The sequence below is a fragment of the Mercenaria mercenaria genome, chromosome 19 (assembly GCF_021730395.1).
Source record: "Mercenaria mercenaria strain notata chromosome 19, MADL_Memer_1, whole genome shotgun sequence".
Lineage (NCBI taxonomy): Eukaryota > Metazoa > Mollusca > Bivalvia > Venerida > Veneridae > Mercenaria > Mercenaria mercenaria.
The window spans coordinates 27679447-27702854 of NC_069379.1; the positions used below are offsets into that span (position 1 = coordinate 27679447).

Consider the following 23408-nt stretch of genomic DNA (forward strand, 5'->3'; position numbering starts at 1 on the left):
GGCGTAAGAAGAGTCCGAGATTATCATCATTTGCGTGCGTTTCGTCCATATTTCCGGTCTCTTTGAAGAACATCTGACTGTTCCTGAGAATGGTGCGGTCGTTCACGTTATCTCGAAGAATGGTATCTATGTAGCTTTTGTAGTACTCTTCCGGTTTCGTTAATGGCGTCTGTTGAAAACTGACATCAATCTGTCGGAACATGGTGTGAAATGGCATATTAATTGTACTGGCGTTCACGTCCTCTTTATTATAGGAACGCCCGACGAGTCGACGAGTCGACGAGTCGTATCTTCAAGTGGAGTAAGCTTCTTTTCAAGTCCATATACATAGAGGTCTGAGCAGGAATGTTGGACTCGAGACTCCCCGAGTGAACCGAGTTGGCTGGCAAATATTCTATCCATTGTCTACTTTGCAGCAAAGTGTCAGTTGGAAATGTGTTGAAAATTGATATTTCCTTGGCGTGAGTATGATCCTCCATGGTTCTATCCGTCCAGTTGAGATTCGTTAAAATGAAATCTGGATCTCTTTAGTTTGCTCGGCTTGGTCGCCTTCTTACGTTTTTTGTTATCGGGTTTCTTACGCCATGTCGGCTTTGGAGAGTTTTGATTGGCTTCCGCCTTTAGTTCCGAATTACAATGTCTACGGCCGGCGCGAGAGGCGTGACAATTTTCAACAAGGGTCGATCATCGGGTTTTTCCTGCTCTGAGAGCTTTCTATGGATGGCACCGTTTCCCACAGCGTAACCATCGGCAACATAATTATTTTAAGTGTTTGTACCACGTATCGAAATTGGCTACGTACGGTATCCATCTCTTCTCCTTCCAATCAAACACTTCTACGGAACCCATCTTCTTCTAAAGTGTAAAACCACGTACAGTCACTCTAGTCCAAGCTCTATGGTGTTACAATCAGATCCTATAAAGTAAAGTCTGAACTTTTCTGGTCTGCCCGGTCTAAAAGAAACGTAATTCAAACGATGATACTCGATGGATCGTTTTTCTAGTATTAAGGCTAGTCAGGACCTGTTGCCGTTGTTCGTTCACGTAGGACTCTTCAAGAAGGTCGCAACACAAAAACACCAGGCGACTGTCGGGTTTCTTTTTAAAAACTATATCCAATTCTGAAATGGCGCACTCCCACAGCTTACCGTTAGAAATGATATGCGGTAACGCTGAACTCCCTCTTACGCTCTTTCACGAAGAAGTCAAAGTACACGTAACAAGACTGATTCATGTTTTGATATGCTGACTCACACGTCCGTTCTTACGCTTTTTGTAGCTCGTCACTTCACTTTTATGTATCCAGCTGTTGTACTTATCGCTCCATCCCATCCACTTCACCAGCACTCTATTGCCACACCTCTTCAAAACCTTCTCTAATCTGAATGTCGTCGTTTCGTCCACTATAATTTTTGTCAAGTCGTTAGAGTAGAAACTGCCTTTTATCTCATCGCCCTGTAGGTCTTTCAGTTTGTAAAACGGAATTCCTTCCTTTTGGCCTCTCCCAGCAACGATGAAATACTCCATGGTTCACTCGCTGAAATGGCCTTTTTAAATGGGACAAGCGTACAGTATCCCCAGTTTTGAGCCGATATGCGGAGCTGCTGACTACACGGACGTCCCTTTTCCCTTTCCTTAGTTGATTATAGCTAGTGTTCCAAATTTCCGCTTCGTTGCTCTTGGTCACACTCGCCGGACTCCTCTTTATACTCCTGTGGTACGTGTTGTTGTAACTGTCTGTTACTTTAGATAAAATATCGATCCAACGATGCGTCTGATGCGAGCGATCCTGGACTTGATGGACTTCAACGCCCGTACGGCAAAGGCGCATTTGCTCTCGTTGAGGGAGTAAAAGTGCTGGATGCCCTGGGACTTTAACCACTTTTGGAAGAGTTTACTTTTAAACTCGGATCCTGAATCTGTTCTAAGTTTCTCGCATCGGCGGTTTTGGATCGTCTTAAAGGCCTTCAACACCTCCTCGCCGCGTACTCTGCGTACGGGAAATGTCCATACAAACTTAGAAAATCCGTCGATGATGAGTAGAAAATAACCAATGCCGTCGTTATCATTGGCATAAGTTTTCATGTATCCGGTGTCAGTCTTCCACATATAGTCTATATACGGAACTACGATCTTCTGACGTTTGAATTTTCGAACCACGCCTTTATGAAGAGTATATGTCTCCCGTTTCATCAACCATTTCCTAAATTTGGCTCTGTCCAGAACAAATTTTCCACCCTTTTTAACGTTTCTGTAGAGTTTGTCCAAGCCAGAATACGAAGCCGGGTGAGCAGGATCGTAATATATCTTTTCTAAATAGCGTTGGTACTTCATGTCCATTTTCATTTCATGATGATGCCAAAGTAGGTTCTTCTTCCTGACGAAATTCAGTCCTCCTTGGAACGTAGCTCGTAAGAAATGACGAAACGTAGATAGTGTCTCCTTAGTAATCTAGGTAAGATGTTGTACCTGTCTAGTAGGAGTCGTTTCTTACGGTTAAATGATACTCGATCGCTGACCACAGACCTCAGCAGTAATCCGTATCTGCTAAAATAATCCAAATCTCTGTCCTTCTACGATGTTCTTGGTTACCAACTGTATGCATTCCATTTGACCAGGAATCATAGCCCTGAGCATTATTTGTCGATCCCGAGCATTAGATTTTCCCAACTCTTGTAGAAAGTGAATCCTGATATATATTCTTGAGCGCTCCATATTCGGCATATTCCCGTTCTGTGCTGCTTCTTACGTCGTAAAGTATTTTAACTCTAACAGAGTAGGATACACGACGTCTTCTATCGTCTCGGTTGACTTTATTCCGGTGATTATTACTTTGCCCGTGTGAAAACAACTCATTGCTACGGACTCTCTTCTCAGCACAGTTGCTGAGAATATTTCCGGATCGTAGCCACACCCTGTGTCTCGAGCTAGACGCTCCAAATCTAAATAGCCGCTCATTTCGTGACAGGCGGAAATGGTCAAAACACGGATCTGAGTTAAATTCGAACAACAGCCCAACTTTTGCAGACACCGGGCGTATCGTCTCAGTCTGGTCAATCCGCCTTTATACTCTCTGCTTTAACGCTACAGTTTATATTACCGTTGCGAAACACTAAACAGTTACCGCCTATTCGTCTATGTTGTCAAATTAGACCGGAAAAGGAGGACGGGTGGTAATTAACGTTGCATAACGCACCGGCTAATTGACTCAAATCAATAGAGGTGTTTGTGCTGGCGCTGCACACAACGTTTGTGACCCTCATTCTTAGATATCTGGTGTAAAAATGACCTTAACAATTTGCAAAGTGGGCTTTTTAAAAGGTCTGAATTGTGGGGTAAACCCAAAGAGTTAAATATAGACACAAAGCAATCGTTTTAATGTTTTGTTTAGTACAAAATCATCAATAATGCATACATAAACTATTTAACATAAATAAGTTATTTTTACATAAAGTCGTTTGAATAGAATAGTGTCAAAATAACGCAAAGTCATGTATAGTCACTGATAGGGGTGGGTATTGCCACGAAAATTGGTATTGCGATATATTGCAATATTGTATGTGGATATTGCAATATACTGGGATATATTGTACCAGTTATTAATGAACAAAAACATGATGAATCATACTGTTTTTTTCAAATTTATTCAATTAAAAATGAGTAAAATGACTAGTATCAACAACACGAGTGTTTGCTCCACCTTCTCAGTCAATAAAAATACCAGTAAACAAAAAAATAAAAAGTTTTGACTAGATTATGGGGAGTATTGTCAATTTGTCATACACAAATAATATTAACTGTTGATGATTTTGCCTTTATTTTCAACAATCTCGAAGTCCGACATGTTGCTATCATGCTATGACGCCGATTACCAGATATTCAAAAGCGAAAGTAGACTGCGTCAAAATATTATTTAGTTTATTGTGCGGCACTACATTCGGTTTACGGATACAATCATATAACACAGGTTGCTCAATTCACCGATTATAAACGAGGAAAGTGGTATAGCTGTTGTATGAATAATAAATTCTAGTTGATAGAAAAATTACTAATGAGTCGCTGACAAATACGAAATTATATTCATCTAAATTTTCTTATTGGTTTTATTATGTGGAATTGGGTCCGTAAAATAGCTGTAAACCAGTCTGCTACCTGCACCGGAAATGAAAGGAGAAAAATGAAAACAAAGTTGAATCGTGCTGGCAAGAAAAGGATTCTTTTTGTGAATCTTCTTGGTTTACGTTAGTGTTACTTAATGTTATAAAATAACCGGTATTCGAAAATCGTATCGCAATATCGTATCGTCGGAAAAAACATCGCAATAACCGGTCTACCGCGGTATATCGCCCACCCCTAGTCACTGAGTACACTCATTTAGGCGTGCATTCGGGACATCCGGCAATGTCGTGTTTAGGTTGGCTGTAGCACGGCAAGACGTCGCAACTCGGGTACAAAACTATCCAGACACCTTAGTCCGTTCCTCAGCTCCCTGAACTGGTCCAGTGTTAAAGACATGCCTTTTCTCGTAGCTTGAATGTCCTTGGTCTCGTCCGGAAGCCAGAACGTTCTAATGTCCACGCTTTTGAATCCACTTTCCACTGTGACGTACCAGTTTCCACCAAGGTGACGTCTGAAGAACGTTTTCTGGTTCAACTCCATTAGATTGACTGCACCGTCCACTTCCGGTAAGCTTTTAAACAATTCGTTACACCTTTGAAGCGTGAGAGAGATACCGTCTTTTGTCGGAATCTGTTCGTTAATCAATTTCCGTATATTCACGTAGACGCTTCCGTGAAAACTGCTGTCAAATAGGTAAACGTTTTTACCCAAACGCTTGATGTAGCGAGGTTGGATCCTGTTTCCGGCTATCGGTTCATTCAATTCCATTCTAGTAGCCATTATTATTATTATATTCCAAAGTACTGTCTCTTCACTGTATATGTTTGTGTACATTTTTCACAAAAAATATCAATTTTCTACGTGCAATTTTCCGTTTATCTTAATTTGCACTATAATTTCAAAGTTTTATTTTTTCTAATAATGTATCGTTGTATGACAAGATGTGTACACTAGCTCGACCTCCTTCTAAAATGACGCTTAAAGGAAGCTAACGTCCAGTACAGTTTAATCCGTCACATTTCGATTGGTTGCAGATGACGTAATGTAAGCTGAATACTCTCCGATTGGTCGAGACAACAGCTAGGCCGTACGTCACAGCTGCCCAATGCCCCCAATAGGAGGGGATTAAGCCGGATTAGGGATTATGTCGGCTTAGGGATTAAGCCGGATTAACATATCACGCTGCACCATTGCCCCAATGTCCCATGTCACAACACGTTGAAAATCGCTGATGATGTTCTTATCACTCGACCGGAAGTGATCACAACTTCTCCCGCACTATAGAAACCCTCCACGAGTCTGTTGGCCGTTTCCATGGCTTCGTAACGTAGATTGTAGTTAGGTAAAAGTGTTCATAGTATAAACTCGTGGAGGAGGAATATAGCTATCGTACACATATTAGCTGTTTATGTGTGTTTTTTGAACTTCCAGTTTCAGGCGAAAACGTTAGGCTGTCTAATTTGCCACTTGAATCCGGGGTTCTGTGAGCTGGACCCGAATAAAGGCTTGTTCTGACTCGTTGTCTGACAATTAACGAAACCGCTCCCTTGTATTGCAGCTGTCGATTTAGGAGTTTCGTAGCCTATGATTTTCAAGTATGTACAGTCCGGAGACCACTTCTCGTGCTCCATCTAAGTGTCGTCGTTAGGCTCCCAACTTCCCACATTTACGCCTCAGCTAAAACAAATCACTTTGTCGGAATGTCCAGAATAATAAAATCCAGCCTTTGATAAAGAATACTTATCCGGTCGTATTAGACCACAGTTCAAAAGTTCTCAATCTGTCTTCTTAAAATGCGTTCGTATGCTTGCTAAAATCTAATTTTGATTTTCTGGAAATATCCATTTAAGTCCTCAAAAAATCACGACACAAAGTAATAGGAAGAAGGTTTGTCTTTTCGTCTCGGAAACGTTTTGCAGAATGCTTCTCGCTGTCAGTACGGTTTGCTAATAAATACAGACATAGATAGGGTCGTCAGCTTAGTGATTAAGTCGGATTAAAATGCTCCGCTGCCCCGCTGCCCCATTGCCCCGATTAGGAGGGGATTAAGCCGGATTAGGGATTATGTCGGCTTAGGGATTATGTCGGATTAAAATGCCCCGCTACCCCATTGCACCATTGCCCCGCTGCACCGCTGCCCCAACTCTGCCCAACGCCTCGTTATATACTACTTATATACTAGCGGAAAAAAGAAACTGTGCATGTGTAAAATGTTCATGTATCGCTCAATTTTATAAATTAAAGCTTGAAACTTTACACAGGTAAGCTGTGTATCCCTCTCGGTCATTTGCTGATGCAATAACCATATCAACTGAGCTGGTGTTAAATAAAGGTCAGATAAAACCCTGTTGATATTTTTTTGCGATTTCTTATATACCCATACACAGTTTCTTTTTTCCGCTAGTATATATCTAAAATAGGATAATGCAATCATTAGCAGCAAAATAATTATTTGTCTGCTCTATTTATGGAACTTCAGCTTAGTATTTATTCAGATGTCAGTGTCATCAAGTATAGGAGAAAGTTAAATGACACTTGATGTATAATTGTTTGTTAGTGACAAAGTTACATAATGTATTATATACCTTGATGTGCAAGCGCTATGATTATATAGGATCGTAATGCAATAGTTGTTACATAGCTTGTAATAGCATTTACATCATATTAGTGACAGTGTCTTTATTATAATGTTAAAGGGTAAAGTTTGTTTTGAAAATTGCCTTTATTATTTCATTATATTAGGGTATAAACTGGATACAGGTCTGCATGCAAAAACAGTATTTTTGAAGAGACTAAAATATTTAAATAAAATAATTATGAAAAGTAAATCATAATGACTCGTTACAGTTAATATCTCGCCATAACCACAACTAAATGTGTGCATTACTCCTTTTTCTATTGCCGCCTTTTGGTGAATGCGCCGTGGTTAATTAACCAGACAGGAGTTATTAGTGCGTTCAAATAAGGTCGAATTTAATGCACGAAACAAATTTATATTAAATACAAAAAAGCAATGAAATTTAGTTTGTTGAGGGCTACTATTACAAACAAATTTTGTTAACCCGCAAATGTTCGTTTCATGAAGGTGTACATGCAAGCATTTATTTCAGATATTCGCTTTAATGGTTTGAAATATGTGTTGTAAGACTTTACATTGAGAAACACCGGAAACCTACATCTATATGATCTTTCTACCAATTTACAGGTTTTCCAATATCGCTTTAATGGGAGTGTTGATTTCTACAGGAATTTCAAGGAATATGAGAATGGGTTCGGTAATTTTGAAACAGAATTTTGGCTAGGTAAGTTTTATCACTTTAAATAGTTAGAGAAGCAATGATTATGTGTACAAACGGGTTTTCACCAAATATAGAATTTTATGGTAAATACATACAATTTTATAAATTTTTAAACCTGGACTAAAATGGCTTAAAATCATTGACCTCCATGTGTCACCTTGACCTTAAAACAAGGGGTCTGATAGAATATTCATCTACGAATATCAATGATAAGGATCAGACAAAACTGTGTGACATTTACAAAAAAAATAGGGGCATGCACGGGACACATCGTTTAGATATGGAATACATATGTGCTAACATTTTTGAATACACGTAAAATTAAAAACAAAAAACAATAAAATTTATTATAAACCAGACAAAAATTGTTTTTGAGTTTTGTATGAAATATACCTTTAGGTTAAGAAAATTGGTCTTATTATGACATATTTTCTTAATCATTTCGGAATCCGAATAATCATTATAAAGTTCAAGAACGGTCAAGATACGCACGCACGGACTAAGGCATTGACGCATGGAGTAGCACTATATGACCCCTCCTCCGTTTTAATGGTGGGGGCATGAAACTATATATTAGCCACTAAATCCATTCTTTGAATCTTCAGACAAAAATTCCTAAAATATTATATAAACAAGGAGTCAACCCGAAATGTTAGTCGGGAAATTACGTATTCTCTGTATGCTTTTTACGACAATTTTCGAACTTTACAGAAAAACGTGTGCCGGTTGAGCTATATAAAAGTTTACGTCCGGAGAATGCCGAAAAGCCTAACAAGAACGCGTGATCTAACGGAAATTGCTGCATGTCATTATGCAACCACTACTATACAATACCTATTTTTAACCACTGTTTTATACATATTTACATTTTTCGTTTGTTTTAATTTCTAATCATTTTGCTGTCTTGCAAATTCTCCTCAGTTATACAGGATCATTTCAAACGTCAGCTTTAGACCCGTATTTAAAGAATTCAATGCGTACATGACAGCCTGGATAATGTCAAAATCACATACATTTACGGAGAATTTGTCGATTGTCATTACGGATGCAATACATTTATGACGTTCTTGTAACATTCTTCTTGTTTTGTTGTTTCTTGATCAAAATGCTAGTAACATATTTTCAAGTGTTATTTTTGTTTTGAGTTAAAACTTTTACGCCGTTTTTCAACAGTATTTCAGTCATGTAACGGCGGGTAGTAAATCTAACCAGTGTTCCTGGATTCTGTACCGTTACAAACCTCTTCTCCGCAAGTAACTGTCAACTTCCCCACATGAATCAGAGGTGGAGGACTAATGATTTCAGACACAATGTCGTTTATCAAATAGTCATGGAGAACATACGGCCAGCCCGAGGATCGAACTCGCGACCCCGCGATCCGTAGACCGACGCTCTACCTACTGAGCTAATCGGGCGGGTTCAGCATATACATTATTTAACAAATAATCAAGGCCTTCGAGTGGTTTATCGTCTAACTTATCATGGTGCTGAACTCAGATGCGCAGGAACTGAACCACGAGGGCGTTAGCCCGAGTGGTTTAATATGTAAGCATCTGAACGATGAACCGTGGTAAATTAGACGACAACCCACACGAAGGCCTTGATTGTTTTCATTCTTACATGGTCATTGATTTTTTTTAGTAAAATTATGCCGGGTGTCATTTATTCGGGTAGTAAATAATTAGACTTTATACGGCAGTTTGACATCATAATTGACGTTATAATGCTCTCTTAACGCTTAACTGGCATTCAAATCGAACCATGTTAGAATTCAGATTATACTGTATTCCATTTTATCAGAATAATATTTTGCTAGCAAGCCCGTCCGCTTAGCTCAATAATACAGATCGCGCGGTTGAGAGTTATATCCCCGGGCGTGGCGTGTGTTCTCTGTTACAATTTGATAGAAGACATTGTGTCTGTAATAATTCGTCCTCTACCTCTGATTCATGAGGGGTGGTGCCCGCCCGCTTAGCTCAGTAGGTAAGAGCGTTGGTCTACGGGTCGCGAGGTCGTGAGCTCGATCCACGGGCGGGGCGTATGTTCTCCGTGACTATTTGATAAACGACATTGTGTCTGAAATCATCAGTCCTCCACCTCTGATTCATGTGGGGAAGTTGGCAGTTACTTGAGGAGAATAGGTTTGTACTGGTACAGAATCCAGTTACACTCGTTAGGTTAACTGCCCGCCGTTACTTGACTGAAATACTGTTGAAAAAAACGGCGTTAAACCTAAAACAAACAAACATCATGAGAGGTGGTTGGCAGTAACTTGTGGAGAACAAGTTTGTACTGGTACAGAATAAAGGAACACTGGTTAGGTTAACTGCCCGCCGTTACATAACTGAAATACTGATGCAAAACGGGATTAAACCATAAGCAAATAAACATATTTTGCTAGCCTACAGAGAGCAAAGTTTACATCTGTTGACCTATTGTCTTGACTTTGACACTGCGTGTAGGCTACATAGAAACTTGATCAATTGATTTCAATTTACTGATCTAAGTATTAGAAGATATTCCGTGCAATAATATGTTTTGAATTTTCTTTATGGTGACCGGTTTTACAGATAATAAATGTAAAAGTGTCTCTGTTGATCTATCAATGATAAAAGATTCTATTACTAGCCATTAAACAATGCTTGTAACAGAGCATTGCAACAGTTATGTACAGAACTCATTTTACAATATGAGGGTATTTTTTGTCATCATGTAGGTCTAAAAAGTGTCCAGGAAATGGCATATCAAGGTAAAACTGAATTAAGACTGGATCTAACGGCGGCTGATGGCACAACTGCTTATGAAACTTTCCAGAATTTTTACCTTGACGAGGATCCATACTATACTCTGCACATTGATCGAGGACAGGGTACAGCAGGTATTTTAGTGTCTCTTCTTTTGATTTAACATGGTTTTGATGACAGATGCCATTCTCTTTCCATGACTTCAAACATTATTCCTAAGTATACTAAGTATAACATTCTTAAAAATAGATTATTAAAATAGAAAATGAAATTTATCTGGTATTTTCACAGCAAAAATATAAAATGTTTTCTTCTATGGAACGGACCTACACTTGAATGCGGAGTGAATGTAATTATAAATATTCTTCTTTAATTGCATCGAAAATTTACCTTTTTGTGCATAGGATACCTTAATAACTGCACGAACATAAAATGTATCCACCTTGAGACGTAACAGGAATATACAAAATGTATTACAATCCTTTTATAACTTCTTTAACGTTAAATGTCGCGAGAAAGGTTACTCGTGTAAATATTGTTAAAATGTTTTTGAAACCATTGACAAGACACGCAACTTAGAGACTATTTGCTTGTTATAGATCCAAGATCAAATTGGTTCTTTTTTCAGTTTTACATTTTCATTTGTGGTTTACGACTGTAGCATACCAACAATCTGAAGAAAAAAAGTTTAACAGTCGTAAATCAAAAGGATCATTCTTACGTTTAAAATGAAATAGTATAAACGATCCACGGAATGGCCTAACATTTATAGAATTTAGTTAACTTTTTTCTTCAGATTGTTGGTATATCAAATTGGTTCTTTTTTCAGTTTTATATTTTCATTTGTGGTTTACGACTGTAGCATACCAACAATCTGAAGAAAAAAAGTTTAACAGTCATAAATCAAAAGGATCATTATTACGTTTAAAATGAAATAGTATAAACGATCCACGGAATGGCCTAACATTTATAGAATTCAGTTAACTTTTTTTCTTCAGATTGTTGGTATGCTACAGTCGTTATGTGCTGACAGACAGGTTACGTTTCAAACACTTAACATACAAATCATCTTCCTAAAAATTCACCATTGTACCAAACATCTAAATGCAACTTCTTTACACAAAGTTGCCAGAAGAAAAACACAAATTTGAATGGTTAAAAATGTGTGGGTCATTAATGAGCTGAGATGTAATAAACCGTCTGATATCTTATTTAGCAGTGTCATTAAGTACACATGGTGGGTTATGTTTATTTCACTAGTCAGATTAAATACAGTCCCGTTAAAATTAACGGTAGCGTGTGTCATTTATAAACTATGGCTCATTAATGTTTAATAGCACATTCTCTAATCAGCCCCTGTGTCTATTTTTAGAATGACTTATTAACACCCATGTTTTTGGTTAAACGATTCGGACAAACATTGAGAGTGATGTGTGTTGTTTATATAAACTCAATGGATTGTGGAATGATTGTATGATGTTATACATATTATTTTTTTCTGTTTAAGAACTATAAATCCATTTCAGACATGTCCTAGAATTAGGTATACTAAATTACAGAAAACATTTACTTTAATTTAACTGATGTTATTATTAAAATGCAGTAAAACTTTTCACACGAATTAGCTCCTGTAAGTTAGATTATCTTATTAATGTTGAAATTTTGACTATACTGAGAGCTATGACATTAGTTATAAGAAATAATATTTCAGGAAAACTTGAATAAAATCAAAACACATATGGTTCTGTATTATGACTGGTGAAAGTAGGCCTTAACAAACAAGAGCTGTCGGAGGACAGCAACGCTCGACTATTCAACAGCCTTGTCGACTGAATGAATACGAAAGTCGAAAAAGGGGCATAATTAAAAAAAAGCAAAATAGGGTTATGGAACCTGCATAGTGCTTATCAGCTCATGACAGTGGACAAGTGTGTGAAGTTTCAATCCATTCCCATTAGTGGGTACTGTGATACCAGCTTACATATAAGAATTTAACCCAAAACTCCTAAGTTTAAAAAGGGGCATCATTTTGTAAAATGCAAAGTTGAGTTATTGACCCTTTGCACTGCATGTCATATCATGACAGTGAATAAGTGTGTGAAGTTTCAATCCTTTCCCATTAGTGGATACTGAGATACCAGCTTACATACAAAAACCTTAACCAAAAAATTCTAAGTCGAAAAAGGGGCATAATTTTGTAAAAAAGCAAAACAGAATTATGGAACATGCTTTGTGTATGTCAGATCATGACAGTGAACAAGTGTGTGAAGTTTCAATCCATTCCAATTAGTGAGTACTGAGATACCAGCTTACATACAAAACCTAAACCAAAAAATTCTAAGTCGAAAAAGGGGCATAATTTTGTAAAAAAGCAAAATAGAGTTATGGAACCTGTGCAATGTAAGTCAGTTTATCACAGTGAATAAGTGTGTGAAGTTTCAATCCATTCCCACAAGTGGTTGCTGAGATACCAGCTTACATACAAAACCTTAAACAAAAATTTCTAAGTCAAAAAAGGGGCATAATTTTGTAAAAAAGCAAAATAGAGTTATGGAACCTGTGCATTGTAAGTCAGTTTATCACAGTGAATAAGTGTGTGAAGTTTCAATCCATTCCCACAAGTGGTTGCTGAGATACCAGCTTACATACAAAAACTTAACCAAATCGGGACGCGGACGCCGACGCGGACGCCGACGCAGACGCGGACGCAGACGCATGGGCGAGTCCAATAGCTCTACTATTCTATGAATAGTCGAGCTAAAAATGACACTGATGGGAAAATGAAGCGTATTGAAGCCTTAGATTGAAATCTATAGAATCAAAAAGAAAACACAAATATGGATGTTACATGATGTGATCAGTCAGTATAAAGCAATTTCCCCTTTTTTGAGAACCAGAATGGGGAGATCATGATCATCTTTCTGAATTTATAAGAAAGTTTACTGTTTAGTTTAGACTAAAAACATCATCAGTATTTGAGACAACTCAATGGGACCAATTCAAAGTTGCGTGTTCGATCTAAGTGACAATTTGACGAGAAAGAGTAAATCTGAAATAACTCGTTCTCTACCCCAAATTTGTGGGGAAGTTTGTGTGACAGTTTATATTGGTTCATTCATGATACATAACCTAAATTGGGCTAAAATGATAATAATGCTGCGCCAAACAATAAAGAAATAAGCAGAAAGAATCTGCCAGAACAAAATTACGTGTTCCAAATTTAAATACGTAACAAAAATGAAACAATGTATTTTTTCTGCACACTTATACTGCTGTGTCAAACAATAAAGAAATAAACAAGTAGAATTTATCAGAACAAAGGTGTTCCAAATCTTAATTCGTAACAAAAGTGAAACAATATATTTTTCTGCATATTTATACTATCATCCAAGATAATAATCTGTGTAAAAATTAATCAATTCAAAATTGATTCATCAAAGTCCTTCTTTATCCTAAACTTTATGATTGTCATTTTCCTTCTAGATTAAAAACAGTGGTTGTTACAAAATACAATCCATTTATATCATTAACAAATTTCTAATAACATAGGAAAAATTGAAAATGATACTTGGTGTTACATGTTATGATTGGTGAATATATTATGGATATATGATAAAAATGATATAGGACACAAATATAGAGATATAGGCGGTGTTCACATATAAATCTAGACATAAATAACATACAAACAGGGACATATAACGAGACAACACAAAGACATACCAATGAGCTATATACAATACTATGTCCGTATATTACCCTCGTGACATACTCCCCCACTTCGGGGAATGTCGTCCCGACATTCAAATACAAAACGTTACGGTGAGTAATAATAAATAGTTTTGGAGTAGTACATTGAAAGTGTATCTAAACCTACTTACTATGTAGAAGTACAAAAGTAAGTAAACTATAACTAAGGCTCTACAAACCTACTACTCCTAAGTACTAAAGGGATTACTGTTGTACTGTTAGGTTATACTAAACCAGTATACACTCCCGTGTGTCTGTACGCATGACCAAACAACGGGCTTAATCATGTTTTAAATACTGTAAAGTAAGCTTGAACTGTAGGTGTGCACCCCTACATAAAATTCATATAGTACTCAAGTACTGAAAAGTACATCTTTAGTACATAAGTACTAAAATGTATTTAGTGTATACATCAATAAAAGATGTACCAAAGTAAGTACATATCTTATTAAGGAACATTTCATAACTAAAACATTGGGATCCTTGTGTGAACATCTCAAATTTATTTACAAATGAAAATGCACACTGTTAGTAACGTGATTAAATCAAAATATCATTACAATTCGGAACTTTGAATAAAATAACTGAAATTCTAGATAAAATACAAGCAAAATACTGCAATAAAATTAATCAGCTGAAATGCCAAGCATCATGCCTCATCCATGCAGGTTTAACCTTATCTCTTCTCGGCCTCCGTAATGGTTCTTCCTTTCTCTGATTTTGACTTACTACCTGACTGGTTCCTTGTCTCAGTTCAACCGGGTCCTTGCTTATCAGACTATGTCCCTCTTTAACTGTCTCTGTGCGATCCTGTCGACGTGCAGGAATGATATATTTACCACTCCGAGATATGTCTGAAACAGAATTATTATCAATTTGCTCAACAGGGGTACAACTATCTGTATTCAAGAGCACAGGAGTTTCAGGACAGGGGTTTAAACTTTTATCTGATACATCAGTCTGTGATTCTACTACTACTACCTGAGGTTCAGGGTTTTGGACTTTGACAAAGGAATACCAGTCAATGGCAGTAAAATGTTCCTGTGAAGGAGCCGATGTTTTCCTTTACCGTGTTCCCCTTTTACCTTACAAATAGGGATATCAGGAGTAGGCTGGGAAGTTATTACATATATGTCCTTTTCCCATCTGTTGTCTAACTTTGCCTTGCCCCTAATTCCTACATTTCTAACTAGAACCCTATCTCCAACTTCAACCTTAGCCTCTCTGACCCGCAGATCATACCATTTCTTATGTCGTCTATCCTGTTTCCTAGTTTCACGACTAGCTGCCTTGTAAGCAAAATTAAGTCGATTTCGTAACCCAATAACATAACAAGAAGTGTCTTTGGATTTGGCGCAATTTGGCTCGATTCCTTAGAATGCATAAATCGCAAGTCGAGAATGTCGTCCAAACATTAAAAAGTGGGGCGTATAGCCTGTACTTGAATGCGGTGTTGAATTGTATGCATTTACAAGTGCATGGACATGGGCTTTCCAATTTGATTTTCTATCATCCTCTAGGGTACCTAACATGTTCAACAATGTTTCATTAAAGCGTTCTGGCATTCCATTTCCTTGAGGGCTGTATGGAGTAGTCCTAGACTTTTCTATATGGGCCAGGTCACACAGTTCAAGTAAAACGTCGCTTTCGACATTTGCCTTGATCGCTATGGAGACGACTTGGAAAGCCATGAAAATGTTCAGGAAGTACAAGCTGAACAACAGGATAACCATTTGAGGTTCCTTTACGATGAAGAACATCACCCTGAAGGTACAGGTTGCCCCATTCCTCAAATATTTCCTTACTGATTCCGTCTCATGTGATTTCTGGCGATCTGTAAGTCTATGTCCAGTCTGTAAAAGATGTTTTACACGGGCTAAAGTTGTGTCATTACCTTGCACTTGTTTCCAATCAACGGACTGCAGGTCACTACCAACAGAGATCTCATCTTTTGGATTGTCTTCCAGGATTTGCTGTGAAAAAGATATGCATTCCACGGCAGGTATTTGACCTTGACCTTCTGACACAGCCTAAACCAACGCTTTAATGGCATCTGAAAACAAAACTGTGTTTCTTGAATCAGAACTTGAAAGTCGAGACAGAGCATCTGCATCAGCGTTGAGTTTCCCTGCACGGTACTGAATCTTGATGTCATAAGCTGATAAAGCAGCTAGCCATCTATGGCTCATTGCGTCTAATTTGGCAGTGGAGAAAACATAGGTGAGGGGATTGTTGTCGGTACGGACTGTAACGGCGTTACCATATAAGTAGTCATGAAATTTGTCGCAAATCGCTCATTTGAGTGCCAAGAACTCTAACTTGTGTGCAGGGTAGTTACGCTCACTTGGCCTAAGACCTCTATTTGCATACGACACAACACGTTCCTTACCATCATGTACCTGATATAAAACCGCACCGAGCCCATCTGAACTTGCATCTACGTTGAGAATAAACGGTTTAGTATAATCAGCATAGGCTAGAACAGGTGGAGAAGATAATTTCAAAGTTTCAAAAGATACTTGTTGTCCTTCACCCCATGTCCAAGTTACACCCTTTTTCGACTTGCTAGATTTCTTATTAGTCGGGTGACCAACCAACAGGTCATTCAGAGGTTTCGCAATCTTTGAAAATCCCTCTATATACCGTCGATAATGCCCTGCAAAACCAAGGAATTTTCGGAGGTCCTTCACATTTGTAGGCACAGGCCATTCTTTCAGCACTTTGATTTTGTCTGGGTCTGTTTCTACCCCATGGGCACTAACAACATGTCCCAGATACTGAACGTGTGTCTTGAAAAACTCACATTTAGAGCTCTTAAGTTTAAGACGCTGACATACAGATTCCAGTCGACGAAAGTGAGTGTCAGTACTGTCTGAATAGATCATAATATCGTCTAGGTATATCAAACAGTCTTTTAAATGTAATTCTCCCATGCAGCGTTCCATCAAACGTTGGAAGGTGGCAGGCGCATTAGTAAGCCCAAATGCCATCCGATTGCATTCCCAGAAACCAAGCGGTCCAATATTAAAAGCTGTTTTCTGCTTGTCCTTTCCCATCATTGCCATTTGCCAGTAGCCAGATCTTAGGTCTAACTTGGAGAAGTACTTTGATTCTGCAAGTGTGTCTATCGTCTCTTCAATACGTGGAAGAGCATAAGAATATCGTACCGTGTGACTGTTCAGTTTTCAAAAGTCTAGACAGAAGCGAAGAGATCCGTCTTTCTTACGTACTAGGACTACATTGGAAGAAAATGGACTATGTGATTCACGAATAGCTCCAGCATCCACCATGTTCTTCAAATGTTCCTTTTCTTCTTCAAATATACTTAGGGGAAAACGCCTGTATGTTTCCTTAAAAGGTGTTGGGTCAGACAAGTTAATCTCATGTTCAACTACATTAGTGCATCCTAGGTCAGTAGGTCCTGATGAAAATATATGTTTTCCAATGTTAAAAAATGCCTTTGCCTTATCCTGTTGATCTGGTGATAAAGTATCAGTCAAAAAAGTAATACCAAGGTCCTCCAAAGACTTATCTGAGTTATGAAACCTGTTTATCGCTGTTTCTGAAGGACTAATGCTTGAGATCCTCCTCTATTGCCCTCAGTTTCTTCCTCAATGTATTGAAATCATCCAATTTTTCATACAAATACCGAGAAATATTCTTTAATTCCAAATCTCGTAAACTAGACCATAACCTACTGCGAAGCATTTCATTCCTCGCCGGCATATCAACATGTCCGGGCAGTCTACTCAATAGCCTTTCCAATCGCATACAATAGTCAGCAACAGTCTCATCATCCCTCTGGCGTTCACTATAAAATTGTGCCTTGAGGCGTTCAGAAGTTTGAACATTTCCATAGACAATCTCTAACTCAGTGAGTTTATCTGCAGCTGAAGTGTCTTCTCCAAGATGTAATAAAACTCCACGAGCTGTACCTTTCAGCGACTTTCGTATAGCTTCTCGTATAATATGCATAGGGTATATCCCTTCATCTATCAAACAATGGACATCATACTTCCATATCTCAAATAAGTTTGTCTTTGCTTTTTCATCTCCTGAAAATGTGGGTAAGTCAGGAATACGAGGATGAATGTAATCATACTTTCCTCTTAACTTTGTACTTGGTAACAAAGATGGACGGGGTGTAGGCAAGAAACGCACCTGGTGTATGTTTGTAGAACGCTGGTCTGTGTAATTATCGCCACTGCGCAAAGTTTTTGCGTTCGTATTGTTCTTTGAACTATCACTTGTGTTTTCCCTAACCGGTGAATAAGATTCACCCAAAAGTCCTCTTTTCTCCTTATCATTTGGAGCAGGGGTGTACTAGTGAGTTCATTTACTTGGTAAAGACCAGATTTACGCAATTGCCTTGCAAAAAACTCCAAGTCCATTTCACCGTATTCCGGAGATCCTGTTATATCGTCCGCATCCGCTTTGATGCAATTCTACAAGTTGACTTGTAATTCCTAAGTCAAAACTTGAATAGATCTGCTTAACAACAGATTTGAAGTATATCCTTGAGAAGTATACCACTAAATCCATGTATATAATAAATAAAACAATTTAAAAGTGTAAAACAATTTAAAAAATTCTAATGGCTTCAAAGGACACTATACATCAAGCTATATGGTATTACACTACCATATGCAAAACAGAAACACAAATACAACTGTCACTATCAACTTTGATGAGGAATGTTTAACACACAATTTGAAAAATAGAAGTGTGTTACATAGAATTTGAAAAATGTATAGTGGTCTATCTGTACACCATACATTTATGGTATATGTATGTGATCCTTTCTATACACCATTCACTTTGACGGCTTATAATTTGAAAATGAAAAAGTTTTACATAGAATTCAAAAAATATCTAATTGCCTATTTGTACACCATACATTTACAGTATATGTAAGTGGTCCTCCCAATACACCATACACTCCAATCACTTACAAATTCAAAATGAAAAAACTGTTACATAAACTTTAGGAAAAGGTAATTGGTCGTTCAGTACTCCATACAATTACTGCTCATGCAAGTGGCACTGCTGGTACACCATACATAAGTGTCAAAAATGATACATGAATTCAGTTCTGGTCGGTTGATCAATCAACTCTTAAATGCAAGTGGCACCACTGGTACACCATACATTTCTATTTATTACAGCATCAATATTTGTCACAAAAGTAGCAATACTATTACTATTATTTGCAACCAGTATATCAGCTTAGGTTTCAACTTGGTTTCACACCAGTACTTTGTTTACTCTGCGGCTGTATGGTAATATTGCCCACCATATATTTCGTTCACCTTTATGCACTCAAAGATCGCACAATTCCACTAGAAAGAAAACAAAAGTAATATATCCTGCAGTGATATATCACATGTGTTTTCTAATTTTCTGAAACTCAGAAAATCCAAAAGAAAAACAAAAGGCAATGTGTGAATTTTATTTCAAATCACATTTCAAATTTCACCTTATGCTTACCACTAGTATCAACCGCTGTCGCCTTCTTGGCCTGACAATCTCTTGTAAGGTCTGAATCTCTAAATATTTGCTGCAAAATCTCCGTGTGAGTCTTTATGCAATCCGAAAAAAAAATACGAGAGTAATTTCATTACTTATATTTAAACTGAAACTCAGTTTAAGACTATAAGCAATTCAAAGTGCGACAGACGGATTACAAGTGTAAAGCGTATACACTGATATTGTAGTATGCACTGATATTGTATATGCTCTGTGAAATAACCCCAAAACTATTTCTTCAAGAAATAAACTTGGATACCAGTCTGACAATGAATTTTAATCATGTGCACAGACACACTGCACTGCATTTTTTTTTTAATGTACAGACATAAATACCAACATATATGCCGCCAATACACCAAATATAGACACTTAATATGTATATATTTTTTCAATAAAATAAAATTACACCTGTTCCCGTCACCACTGTAAAGTTATGTGCAGCCCATGCCAACCTCTGTTACTATCTGTGACTGTGCTTGTAGGTACCCACATACATCTCAATTCATATGTCTTGTAAAATTTATAACAACCTGAAAAATGAGTCAAAATTAATTTCTACTTCTAAAATTATTTCACTACATAAAATTCAGCAACTGACCTTATTAAATTATTGAAATGAAGTAGTTTCAAAAGTTCACTAGCACTATAATTGTTCCTTTTAGTTTAAACACAAATTACTGTCAATATGTCACAAAAACACAATTCCATAATCCAGATGAATCCTACTTTCACTTTCAAATGAAAAGTTTTCAATTGTCAGAATTATTACTTCAGCAGCGAAATCCTCGATATCCTGTGTAATTCAATTATATTGGCGGTAAATATGTTGTATATGGTACCAAGATTATGAAATGATAATGTTTATGAGCTCAAACATGAATAAAACTATGTGCTCGATACAAATCTATTCCCAGTGTTTACATCAAATTCCTGAGGAAAGCCGGTCGTTGTTGTTGTTTCGGAAGTATCTATAAATACCTCGACCAATGAAAAATGGCAACTCATGACGTCACACGACAAGGTGAGACCCAGATTCGTCCCCAATAAGATTCGTACTCCTGCATCCCGAGAAATGATAAGAAAGCCACACTGGCCACCAATGTCTTTCTGTGTTAAGGGATGGTGTGTTTCTGCCTGCAATGGCACATAAACAAAGCTTGATAAAATAAATTATCAAGACAGCAAAACAACAAGCCTTCTCGGCGCTAACCATTAGAAGTGTATTTCTAGTGCGCATGCGTGCCAGTTTATCCGGGTAAATTAGAAGAAGAATAGGCCCGTCTTCCCATACTTAGTTGTTAGGAAGAAATGAAAATGATACTTGGTGTTACATGTTATGATTGATGAATATATTATGGATATATGAAAAAAAATGATACAGGACACAACTATAGTGATATAAGCGATGTTCACATATAATTCTAGACATAAATAACATACAAACAGGGATATATAACGACACAACACAAAGACATACCAATGAGCTATATACAATACTATGTCAATATGTTACCCTCGTGACAAGAACAAAGAATAAACTCGATGTAAAATAAAAGGTATAACTCTGAATTTTAAAAAATCAATTGTCAATCAATTTTGAAACCATTAAGGACATAATTATAGGCTCATCAAACTGAGTCGTAACGGTGACAGATTCTCAAAAAATAGGTCGAGATGGTGATCGAGCTAGACTTTAACGATGACGCAAATAAAAAAAACCATAGTATTGTGCTTGATAAGAGAGTGAGAGATGGACGTATATCTTACCCGTATGGATACTGAGTATATTATATATATATATTGTGTTATTTTACAAAAAATAAAAGATGAACAGAGCGGTATCGTTTCTTATCTTTTCATTTTTCCCAATATCTTAAATGACGGATAAACATATTAACGTGACGTCACGTCGTTCAAATGAGTCCAATCCCGAAAACTGACTCCTCCCAATCCAAGACTGCGGCTTTATATAGACAAAGAAGGGGAAAAGTGGTCTAGATTCACGTCCTCTACTACTTTTAGCATTCATACACTTATACTGATATACATGCAGGCGTTATTTAGAAACAGACATATCTGTATTTAATTTTTACAGATTTTATTGATATACATTTTCTGCTATAGTTTTATTTGTAGCGACTCTGAAATAACTCGCACCATAGGCTTCTCAAAATATTTCGTCTTTGCATCGTTTATTTACAAACTTCAAATGTGTTTAGAAATTATTCATTTTTATCACCCGTTCTTTCTTCCTTCTGTAACAATAGGTGATACCCGAGGGTTGTCGTATAATAATGGTTACCATTTCACAACTTACGACGCTGACCGTGATGGATCTTGGGCAAATTGCGCTGCCGATCGCAGTGGCGGATGGTGGTACAACACCTGCGCCTGGGCCAATCTGAATGGAGAATATGTAACACCAGGAACAAAACGACCATTAAATGCAGAAGGTGGAATGATCTACTATGATTTCCAAGAATACAGATCGCTTAAAGCCGTTAAAATGATGTTCCGACGTGTTTGAAATTCAGGCGGCTGAAATTTCTTTAAGAAAGCAGTTTTCATTTCAAAATCTTACAGGAAGTTAACACGTGGTTATTCATGACGTATATTAAACGCAAATAAAAGAACACCTTATCTTTAAGTTTAGAAGAGAATGTTTTGGTATTTATTTCCTTGATTTAACGTGCATGAAACCTCTATATAACATTATTTTACTTTATTCTGCAAAATAATATCTTGCATTAGCAGTAACGTTATCATGATCACATTTCATATTAATGGGAAAAATACTGAAAAATTAATGTTACTTTTGTAGGTATTGTTTAATGACTACAAAATAGATGCAAGCATTAGATTCTAGACTTCTGATTTACCGAATAAATACAGACAGTGTATTTAAATCATATATTAAAATTATACTCAGCGTAAATAAAAACTACTAATGTGCCCTAAACTTATCATTTTTTACAACGGTATCCCAATTTATGGCACTGTCATATTTTAGTTGTAGCCTTATGACTTCATGTGTTAGCTTTTTTTTAAAAGCTGTACCCTTACATGTTTAGAGTGTTCTTGTTTACAAGATGATGTTTAAATGAAAAGAAGCCCATCCGCTTAGCTCAGTAGGGAGAGCACAGGTCTGCGGATCACAGGGTCGTTAGTTTGAGCCCAGGGCGGTGTATGTTCTCCGTGACGATTTGATAAAAAACATTGTGTCTTATATCATTCGTCCTCCACCTCTGATTCATGTGGGGAAGTTGGCAGTTACTTGCGGAGAACAGGTTTGCACTGGTACAGAATCCAGGAAGACTGGTTAGGTTAACTGCCCGCCGTTACATAACTGAAATACTGTTGAAAAATTGCGTTAAATCCTAAAACGAAAGAAAAAAAGAAAAGAAAATCAGATAGCATTTCTGATTTTTAGCTCACCTGTCACGTAGTGACAAGGTGAGCTTTTGTGATTACCCTTCGTCTGTCGTCCGTCCATCGTCCGTCCGTCCGTCGTCCGTCCGTCGTCTGTTCACAATTTCTTGTGAACACAATAGAGACCACAGTTTGCAATCAATTTTAATCAAACTTGCACACAACTTGTTTTGGCATAATATCTCGTTTCTTTTTGAAAAATGGTCAGATTCCATCATGGGCTCCAGAGTTATGGCCCCTAAAAGGGCCAAAATTTATTGGTTTTTTTGCTTGTGAACAGGATAGAGACCATATTTTGCAATCAGCCTTAATAAAAGTTGCACACAAGTTGTGTTGGCATAATATCTCGATTCTTTTCGAAAACTAGCCAGATCCCGTCATGGGTTCCAGAGTTATGGCCCCTTAAAGGGCCAAAACTTGCCATTTTTGGCTTGTGAAACAATAGAGACCACAATTTGCAATCAACTTCAATAAAACTTGCACACAACTTGTATTTGGCATAATATCTCAGTTTCTTTCGAAAATTGGCCAGATTCCA

At 37.4% G+C, this 23408-nt stretch overlaps 1 protein-coding gene and 1 long non-coding RNA gene across 3 annotated transcripts in view; one reads left to right on the top strand and one right to left on the bottom strand.

Annotated features, from left to right (window-relative positions):
- The window catches only part of LOC128551080 (uncharacterized), a 31662-nt gene extending 11129 nt beyond the window's left edge, over window positions 1–20533 (bottom strand). Inside the window, exons 1-2 of the long non-coding RNA XR_008368604.1 lie at window positions 20211–20533; window positions 19850–19971 (exon numbers count right to left, since the gene is read on the bottom strand). This is a non-coding gene — a long non-coding RNA (uncharacterized LOC128551080). The remainder of the gene's footprint in view (window positions 1–19849; window positions 19972–20210) is intronic.
- The window catches only part of LOC123542359 (microfibril-associated glycoprotein 4-like), a 63331-nt gene extending 40789 nt beyond the window's left edge, over window positions 1–22542 (top strand). The window contains exons 7-9 of one of the 2 annotated variants that reach the window (XM_053531426.1): window positions 7325–7421; window positions 10135–10296; window positions 21709–22542. In XM_053531426.1, coding sequence (XP_053387401.1) covers window positions 7325–7421; window positions 10135–10296; window positions 21709–21968 — 519 coding nt within the window. In that variant the 3' untranslated portion in view covers window positions 21969–22542. The remainder of the gene's footprint in view (window positions 1–7324; window positions 7422–10134; window positions 10297–21708) is intronic. The other variant, XM_053531427.1, reaches the window with a different exon arrangement.
- The last annotated feature ends 866 nt before the right edge of the window (window positions 22543–23408 follow it).